The 10,337-nt window shown below is 47.2% G+C and overlaps 1 protein-coding gene across 1 annotated transcript in view; it reads right to left on the bottom strand.

The window, feature by feature from the left end:
• The window catches only part of LOC109318183 (SITS-binding protein-like), an 87,140-nt gene extending 77,244 nt beyond the window's left edge, over positions 1–9,896 (bottom strand). Inside the window, exon 1 of the mRNA XM_019547252.1 lies at positions 8,813–9,896. Coding sequence (XP_019402797.1) covers positions 8,813–9,277 — 465 coding nt within the window. The 5' untranslated portion in view covers positions 9,278–9,896. The remainder of the gene's footprint in view (positions 1–8,812) is intronic.
• Positions 9,897–10,337: the final 441 nt, after the last annotated feature.

The raw sequence follows: 10,337 nt of genomic DNA, 5'->3' as shown, positions 1-10,337 counted from the left end.
ATTTCTTTACTGTCCGAGCCCCCAAGGTCTGGAACAGTCTGCCAGCGGAGGTGGTTCAAGCGCCTACATTGAACACCTTCAAGAGTAAATTGGAGGCTTATCTTGCTGGGATCCTATGACCCCAGCTGACTTCCTGCCCTTTAGGCAGGGGGCTGGACTCGATCTCCCGAGGTCCCTTCCAGCCCTAATGTCTATGAAATCTATGAAAGAAGCTGCAGTCACTTTTGCAGCCTGTTTCCTGTTGAAGTGGGGCAAAGGGACTGCTTTGTGAGCCTGTACTCTAAACCTGGTTAGGATTTGTGGTTTTGCTTCCTTAATCCAACCATGCTTCACACACAGAACCCAATGATGCAGGTACAAGGAAGGCTACCTTACTTGTCTGCCCTAAAATACCTCTCATTCCATTTCAATTTCATGTTAGAAAAGTGACCGTGACAGAAGCTAGAGAAGTCCAAACATTTCCATAAGAATTCTGAAAGAACCTCACAAAATACAAGAAGAACCAGCAATTGTAAATTAGGATACCCTAAGCACAAGGCCCCCCACAATGTATTATAAGAATGCATATTACTGGAGAATCTTATATTTTGGTAGCCCATCACTTCCTATTCCAAAGAATTCTTGTGACCTTTTCTGTAAGAAACCTTAACATCATCACCATTTGTAGCAGACCTTTTATATTCAGGCCTTCAAATTCCTTTTTGTGTAAAACTATACCTATTTTTTATCTCATGAGATTCCACTAAAATTTGGTTGTGATACTGTGACAGCTGTATATGTTGCAGGGCTTGCTACCCCTGCCCTGAACTTGTCTGCCTACTGGCAGTGACAGGGTGGACCTCGGCTTTGGATCACCTGGTCTGACAGGAAATTGGTCTTATGTTTTCTCGCCTGCCATGACTTTGATGAAATATATTCCAGGAGGCACTGCCTGCGGTGATCCTGCCTGGTCTCGATCCCTGTTTCTTCTGTGGGGCTCCAAACCTCCCCTTTACCCCAGCCTAGGCTCTCCAGATGGTACTCGCAAAACTCTTCTGCAGCCAGGTCACAGTACTCCCTGAAGCAGCACAGATGTGGGTTGCTGGGGCAACCAGGCTGGTCACATGACCAAAAAGGGGCAGGGCCAGGCCCTTATAAACAGCTAGGCCAAAGCCTAGCTAGCAGTTCCCTTCTGGCAGCTGCAGGAGCTCTGCAGGAGAGCTGAGCAGGCTGGGTGGAGGGTTGCTGCCTGACCATGCAGATCGGCTGCAATGATGCAGGGGAGAGAACGCTAGAAGAGGCCATGACTAAAGAGCCTAGTGAGTGCAAGCTTTGGGTTATAAGCTGGTAGGCTTCTTGTTTATGTTGCAGCTGCTTGGCTCATGGTTTTTGTTATGGTTAAACCGGAGGACTGGGTAAGGCTGTAGGGGTGTGAGGAGGCCTCACGGGAGCTCCCCAATAATCTGGGGGTTCCTGGTGCCCAGCAGGGCACAGCTAGCAGTGCCAGGCGGGCACAGCTGTTTGCGCCAGTGGCGCATGTATCGAGGGGTGTGGACCCCACCCTGTGGGGCGAGACTAGAAAGAAGCCCTATCAGGGCAAAGGACCAAGATGGCGGTCCTGGGGGCCAGGCACGGCTGTGGCCACCTGAGCCCCAACCAAGGTAGGACCAGCAGAGAGTGCCGGAGGGCTCCACAGTCCTGGGGACTCTAGTGCCACAGTGGGCATGGCAAGCGAGTGCCGTAGAGGCGCTCAGCGTATAGGGGTTGAGATCCCAGCCCGCGAGGGCGGTATTTTGCCCAGTGGGGCACAGCAAGCGGTGCCAGTGGGGCACAGCTGTTTGCACCGGAGAGGCGCGGTGTGCGGGGTTTCAGACCCCAGCCTGTGAGGGCGGTATTCTGCCCAGTGGGGCAAGCGACCCAGAAAAGGGGTCAAGGGGCCAGGCACGGCTGTGGCCACCTGAGCCCCAAGCACGGGAAACACGCGGCATAGGCCCCAGAGAGGGGGCAACGGGCGCAAGAGGCACGGCAGAGGCCCCAGAGAGGGGGCAACGGGCTCAAGAGGTGCGGCAGAGGCCCCAGAGGGGGCCAGATAAGGCTCAGGCCACCTGAACCTGAGTGGAAGAGTACTGCTAGCGGGCCCGGGAGGGCCAGCAAGTGCAGGGGCACCAGACAAGGAGTGCCGGGTGTGAGACAAGCCCAGGGGCGCCAGAGAGGGGCGCCAAAGGGCAAGGACCCAAGAACGTCCGGGAACAACTGCGAGGCTTGGGGCATGCTGAAGGGGAGGCAGGAGGCACACATTGCCCATAAGGCTGGGAGTGTTGGGGGCACCCCACTTGGAACGGAGGTAATACCAGCGCTGTATCAAGGTGGAAGTAGGCAGCCTCCCTTACTGAACTTTATAAGATCAAAGATGTGGTGGGCAAGAAGAAGGTGCTGGATCACCTTATTTGACACGGCAAGGGGCGCTAGCGAGCTCACGGCCGCTCGCAGGCCCCACTCCGTGACAGTCTTATTTGGCCCTCTACCCCCAGGTGACCTTTGGTATCAATTATGTACACCTTCCAGGTGCTGGTCTTGGGCTGTGCTCAAATATCAAAAGAAAAGGCAAAAAACCCAAAGAAAACCCCAGCTGCTCTCAGTCTTCTTGCTGGGCTCCATCCATGTCGCCTTTACCTGGGATCAGGTTCTCAACATTCCAATCGCAATGATCAAGAAAATCCCTTAGTCCAGTCCTTGTTATGTGCCGGCCTGCCCTGCACCCCTATGAACATTCACAGTCTCCTGGGGGTCTCCCCCATGTGCAGGAAGTTTCTACCTGTGACTGTAGTTTTCTCTCAGGCCCTCCTCCAGATCCTCTGTTGAAAACTCCACTCTGGAGATTATCACAGGCCTTGTGGACTCCCTCTCTCCAGATCCTCAGCTGCAGCTCTGCCAGCCCCTCCGCCTACCTCCTGCTTAGAGTCACTCTGGCAGCTTTCCTCAGGCACAGTCCACAGCCCTTGCCTGCCAGGACATTCAGCCGCTCCTCTCTCCCTGTGGCCTGCAGGGGACTGACCCCTCTCTGTGGCCAGAAATACCTTTGGGCAACCTCCCTCCTCCAATCCTGAGCGAGATGCTGATCCGGAAGTGGGGTGGGTATTTTCCTTCCCTTCCGATCTCCAGCTGCAGCCCTGCCGGCCATGCTGTGAGTTTTGTCTTACTCTTTCACAGATACAAAATCTTAAAAAACCCAACCCGTCACCATTTCCATTTGCTTACTTGGGTGCCAAGGGAAGTGCTAGGAGTCTACTAAAAGTACTGAGCATTCCCAATATGGCTTTAGGCTGCTGCCAAAATCCTGGTGGCAGCAGCAGCAGCGGCACTATCATATAATGCATTGGAAGACCAAGGGAACACCCAAGGCAGCCGTAGCAGCTCATGTGAAGAGTGTCCTTCTTTAACTAATCACTGGAACCCAGCAGAGGTCCCCAGTGTTTCATTTGTACTTATACACATGGATACCATCAGGAGCAGGAACACCCCTATGTTCAGACAAGAGAGGACGGGGGTGGGAACAGATACTATATTTTCCTCACATATAACACAGACTTTCCTCCAAAAATCAGTCCCCCAAAATTGGATTGCATGCAGTAAGTGCGGAAGCTGATTTTTTTGCCTGAGGCAGAAATACCCTTCTTTGATCTCTGCTCCACAGTACAACAGCTCTGGTATTACTATTCAGACAGCTGAGGGAGTTCATATGCCCTTGCAGCTTCAAATAAAGGGACCTTCACAGGTGCACAAGGAACCTTCACAGGTGTGAATCATCTCTGCTTTTAATGGTCATTCCACCAATCAAGCTCACTTTTCTTAGGGCAGTTTTGCTGTCCTGTAAAGCTTCTGATCTCTACTCCTATTATACAACTCTAACTCTTTTCAAGATCATAAGTCTAGCCATGGAGAGCAGTCTTCAGCAGCAGCTAGGGTTTTAGTTAAGCAGGAAAGGGAGGATAAGCAGCTGAAGATTAGGCTCTATCTTTGCTGTCTGCAGCCATAACTCTGGGGAAAAAAAACCCTCCTAATGTCTTTCAAAAACAAAGTCTGTATTATATTTGGGGGTGTGGTATGTGCAAGAATGTATAGTAGATATGAGCTGGCAACTGCCCTCAGCACACAGTATACATCAGGAAAGACCAGTTTCTCACTTTGGGGGCAACACCTGCGAAACACCCTGAAAAACAGCCCTCTTCTATAATTTCCTAATGTTCTAACCCTATAGCTCAAATGGTTACAATGCTGCAATGCTGAAAGCCTAGGGATTCAACTCCTGTTGAAGTTTTATGATCCTGGGTGCATCTCCACATGCACTTCACTCTGACACTGACTAATTAGCTCTACAGTAAAGTATCACCATCTACATGTGCACCCATATTAGGGCACAGTAAATTAACTCTACTGTAGGATAATATTGTCCAGGACAAGTACTATCTTACAGCAGACTAGTTACATACGCTGAAATGCATAGGTAGAGAGTGGCTGGGGCTGGCAGGGGCACAAGGGTGCAACAGTGTGGGGGCTGCTTGCTGGCTAACCCCTGTGCCTGCTGGCTAACCCCTGGACTGTAGCACCCTCATGCCCCTACCATCCCCTCCACAGCACATTGATCTAGGGTGGAGCAGCTTCCCCCTCACCTCCCCGGCTCCTTGCCAGATCAGGGCTGCTCTGCCACAGCTCAGCATGCCACAGTCCCAGGCATACATGTAAACGCTGCACCTGGGAAAAATAAACGCTAGCACAAACTGCCCTGGGGTTTATTGCTACTTGCCAAGTACATACATAGATGTATCCACAGGGAGTAGGTTAGATGCACACACCACAATTAGATGAAAATAATTAAAAACAAAAATTAAATGCACACAAAAAGCAATTAAATGAACACAAGGAGAAGTTCTTAGGTTGCTAAGTGAAGCACATGAAAGTTAGGAAATGCCAGAATGAAAATTACAAAAGTAATCTTAAGTCAGACCTGCATTATGGTACAATTCTTGATTATATGATCATGCGTTTGATTTTCTCCTTGCCAGAGAATGCCTGCTTCATTCAGCATGTAAGATAGATGCACAAGGAATCAGAATAAAGACTGCATGGTCAATCAAAAATCTGAGTGTTCCTAAGTTTATAGCACTTGACTTTGCAACATCAATAATATTCTTTTAAAATAAATATCTGGGGGCATGTCTACATATGCAATTAATGCTATTTGGCTCTACCTCACTGCAAATTCACTACCTGCATATGCAGGTAGTAAATTTACTGCTCAGTAAACTAATTTACTGTGCAGTGAGTGCCCTCATGTGCCGATGGTGATGCTTTATTGCACAGTAAAGTGTCTCATGTAGACACAGCCCGTGTGGAGGAGAGGGTTGAATTTTGCAATTTCTTTCTTCTTTTTTTCCAGCAACACATTCTCTTCCATGGCAGGTTAGTAAGGGAAGACTGAAGAGAGTAGTGTGACAGTGTTTCAGGGCTTCCGCTGCAAAATCTGCTAAATATTTCAACCAGTTCCATAAATTATCTTCTGAAGTGTCACTAGAAACAGAACGCAGGCAGCAAAGCATAAAATGTGAGATTTGGTTTCTTCTGTAAGTATACGTCTTAACGCATCCTGAGGGGAGCTGCTACTGATTCATCCATACTACATCTTCATGAATTTCCTCATTAACTTTCTCCTCTCTACAAATAAACCCCCAAGCTTCAAACCGCAATAAAAGGTGTTACTTCTCAGCAAGACAAATACATACATGCTTGGAAAGTCCAATTTGGTGACAGGACAAGTTACAAAGTCCCCCTAGAACATTTTTTTCAGACAAAGTAAGCAAACTGCTACTCCATGACACAAAACAGTCAAAGATGGACCAGGCAGTACAGAGACTGACATGATATTTTAACCCCTTGCCTCCAGTTTCCTAACTCATTTAAAGACAATGAATTCTGTTGTTATTTCACTTCAAATAGTCTTATTGTGTTAGCTCTTTCTAAGCTTTCTCTGTCAGCCAAGGAATAGGATCAGCAAGACTTAACTTCCCACATGATTTCTAATTCTTATGAAATAAGTATGAAGCTTGCTGGACACCTTGATGAAAGCCCAGATGCATTTCCAGGAACACTGGGGATTTGGGATTGTACAAGATTAAGCAGCTAGTCTCACTCATGCCCCAAACTTTTAAAGAGGGAGACCCTCCAGTTTGTGTCTCTGGGAGGCCTCTTTTAGGCTGATATATGCAGAGGTGAGGAGGCAGAGGAAACAAAAATGAGCTGTTTCCCATGGGCAGCTTCAGGTTGTTTGTACTACAATAAAGAAACAACTGAGAATGTGTGAAAAACAGGAACTACCTGCTAGACAACAGGTGACCAACCTACGGCAGGTGTGCTACAAGTGGCATGGCAGCCTTTCGGTGTGCCACATGGCAGATCAGGGAGAGCACAGGCAGCACATGGAGCAGAAGCCAGAGCACCAGATCAGGCATAGAGCACAGGGCAGGAAGCAGAAAGCAGAGCTGCAGGTTGGGCAGGGGAAGGGGCATGGGGCTTAATTTGTGGCATACCTGTCAAAAAGGTTGGCTCCCACTGTATTAGATCACTGTGACTAAATCCCAGCCCCAAGCACTTTATTCTACATGGACTTGATTCTCTAGCTGGTGTCGACTAGACTGAGGCCAGTGCAGCTATGTCGAACAACTCAGCGGAGAATCTGGCTCTTTGCAGGATGCAATCAAAACAATACGAACGCATGCTTTGCTAAGCTGTTTCTATTGCTGTTTGCAGTTAGAGTGCAGGAGGATTTACTGCTGTCACCCAGGGCACCAATCAGTGGTTTTAAGCTGCAAGGCATTTTATTTTTATTTGCTGGTGTTAATGCCTTAGCCTAAGGAGACAATTTGGTGCAAAGTCTCAGTGCAGCCAGAAAAGTGAGGCAGCCAGAAACAACAATTATAATTCATCCTTTGTTTTGTTAAAAGGACACCTACAGCCAATTAATTTGCTGGATTCTCTATCTGAGAAAGCCTTTCATTTCAGTTTCCTTTTTATCCTCTCGTGCTGGCTCCAACACTGGAGGTCAGAGTCCCTTCACATTTCACCCTGCTTAATCTGTTCCACATTTTGTAAAAGCATTCCCCGTCCCTCCCTGATGACTGGCTCTGAACCTGGTAATGGATTGGCTTCCAGCAAGGTCAGCAGGAGGTGGGTGCTCTCAGCAACTTGATGGACCAGGCTCCCATTCCCTATAATTTTTTTTGGAGCATCCCTGAGTATTTGAGTCCTGTTTTATTCTGAGCAATTTCCTGCCACAGGAGAAAGAGAATAATTAGTCTCCTGATAAAAAACATGCTTATTTGTAGGTCTGCTTCCTCTCAGTTACTCTCAGTGACTGAGCCTATACGTCAGGAGAAAGCTCTGAATCTTTGAACTCTGGAAATGTTTAACTTCAGTGTACGATTTCTTTTTTGGTCTGGGTACCACAGAGTGGCAATTGCTGCTGCAGACGTAGGTCAAATCTTTCCCTGTGCTTAAGTTAGATGTTTTTCTGATGTAGAGACCCAATATGTTAAAGCAGAAGTCCAGCTGAAGTAAATCATGAGAGTGCACTTGACTTCGAAAGGGTCACATTATTTATGCCTGCTTAAAAACTGAACCGTTCTCACCATTTCCAGTCTCCCCCAGATCACATTTTCCAGTGGTTCTTTTTCACTTGGAAAACTGTGCTCCCTGCCCTACTTATCACCTTGACTGTGTAGATCTGAAATGTATTTCTTTCAGGGTTGGCACATAAGCAAAATTAATCAAAGTCTGCGTGTGCACTGCACTAAACAGTTACATTGAGAATGATTCCTCACATCAACGTGTATTTTAAATGGAGAGTTACTATACAACTAAAAAAAAAGCTATCCGTTTATGCAACCTTTGTAGGTAGCAGGGCAGTGATTCACAAGGATTTTAACAACTTTCACTGCTGACACCTGAGGTATTAAGAGACGGGAAAGTCTCCTGCTAGGCTACCATACGCTAGTCAATTCTTTTCTTCCCTTTTATAAACATTGTTAAAGCAAAATATTCTTTAATCATGGGATGAATGCACTTATCAACACAAAGATGTCTTCCAAATTTTAGCCCAACCAGTGTAGCAACTTCTGAGGTCCGGCACAGCCAAGAATTTCAGGGTTTGTGCCAATACGGAGTGAATATTTATTTTAAGAAATCCCTTTTAGCTCCAAATAGAGGTATGGCTTGCAAGTCATTGGAATAAATCTATTGTGCCTGTGGTTAGGAATTACCTTTGCTAGCTTCTTGTTTCCATCCACCATTGTCAATTCATATATTTATTTATTCAGTCTCTAAGTTAAAGCGGCTCTCCTGCCATCTCATTAACAAAGCAGCCTTGTGGCAAAGAAACTATGGTGGTTTAATATTTTGGGTTATGTGATTTCATTCTACCAGTACATTTTTATGGGATGCTGTAGCTCCCTGCATGTTTGGGACTGTTTGTCTGTCTAGAATTGTGTAAGATCACCCATCATTATGGCATCCAAGTGCCTCCACAAAAAGTAAACACGAAAGTCTCTCTCTCTCTGTCCTGTCAGCAGGGACAAGCTTAATGCTATTGTTAGGATGCTGGGGTGGGAATAGTATAATAAACATACGGAGCTTCTGCTAGTGTGTCAGTCGTTGCAGCTGCATTCAGCCGCCCCCCCTCCAGACTGATGCAGATTTCCATCAGGATCAAGCCCAGAGAATGCCGGAATACATTAGAAACAAATAGACTTATTATTGTATGAAAAAGCCCGAGCCTCATTACCTTCAGTGTAACTTCGCAGTGCAGGGGTATCCAGTGGATGCTGTAGCACTCCGTGCCAACAGAGAGACCAGGTTCAAAGGAAATCTTCAGGTCTGCTGTAACATCCCAGGTGTAGCAGAACTCTGTTTTGTTAAGCCAGCATAAGTTCTTCACAAAAGGCAGCTCCATGTCAGGAAAGTTGCCCACATCAATCTCCACCACAGTCTTCTCCTCACTCAGGGTCTGCAGGATAAGGGAGTGGGACCGTCGCTCCCAGATGAGACCACTGGTGCTCCCTCTCAAGATCCAGTTCTTGTTCGGCTGGTCCACCACTTGCCAATAAATAATCCCAATGGTCATCACAAAGAAGACAGCCACTCCAAGGCAGGCGATAGCTCCCTTCCAGGTCTCATTCATCTCTTTAAACCCAGAGTCCCAGGTCACCTCTGGGATAGGACTCGGATTCCTGGGACGAGCATGGGGCATTTTACACAAAGTAACTAGAAGTGATTTAGCAAGGAAGTGCTTCTGCTCCAAGGCACCGAGCTCTTTTGCTCTCTCACAACTCCATGGGAAACTCTCTAACTTTGAGTACTTCCCTCCCCTGCAAAAATAATGATCATGTCTCCCCCCTCCTAGATAGGAAAAAAGGTAAAAGAAAAGAAAAGAAAACCCTCCTAAAAGCTCTCCACCACTCACCTCATGTTGCTAAAGGGAACTAAGCTGGGGAAGTTATTCTAGTCTGCTCTGCACTAGCTGTGGACAGGGAGAGTGCCTGCAAAATATAGCTGCGAATGTGTGCTGTCAGATCCATCCCCCCTGCCAGATTTGTCCCAGGTGCTTGAGCTGTGACGTTTCTCTGGCATGTCAGACTGTGCCTAATCAGGAACACTGTCCGTGGCCCCATAGAAACAAATGTGCCTTGAAAAGCCTGGATTCTGTAGCAGAGTTCAATTGTCAGCAAAGGGGGAGTGGGCAGCGGCCAGACAGAGAGAAAGGCTGGGTTCTGGTCTGCACTCAGCCTGGGATTCAGGTTCACAAAACAGCGCTAAAAGGGAGCATATGATGCAGATGGATAATTGGTCAATTCAAAAACAAGGAGAGAGTCCCCAAAGCGAGAGTCACTCTTGAAGGGAGTCCTACAAGTTTAGTGCCCACTTTAAAATTCCTCATATAAAGGAGAGTGAAGTTAAACTACCTGTTGGGTAGAAAAGAAGTAAGATTTAATTTCAAGCATTATTTCATGCAGAATCTTAAGTAAAAGAAGTGTGTGTTTTAGAGTAAGTACATGCCCTTTGTTTTTCTACTCTTAAGACAGGGACAGAGAAAAGCCCACATCAGTCACATCTGCTCAGGTTCAAGTGAGACAGGTACACCTGGAACGGCAGCCGCCAGAATTTGGCCTTGTCTACATGTATTTGCCAGTGGCAACAAGACAGCAGTTGAACTGCCTACCTGCCAGAGCACAGATGCATCTATGTGCTTCTGGCAGCTCCTCACAGCACCACTGTAGCAGCTGTGCTGCCAGAGCATGAAGTACAGCCCA

The sequence above is a fragment of the Crocodylus porosus genome, unplaced genomic scaffold (genome assembly GCF_001723895.1).
Source record: "Crocodylus porosus isolate Cpor-Errol unplaced genomic scaffold, CroPor_comp1, whole genome shotgun sequence".
NCBI classification, from domain to species: Eukaryota; Metazoa; Chordata; order Crocodylia; family Crocodylidae; genus Crocodylus; species Crocodylus porosus.
This window is presented reverse-complemented; position numbering and strand designations above follow the sequence as displayed.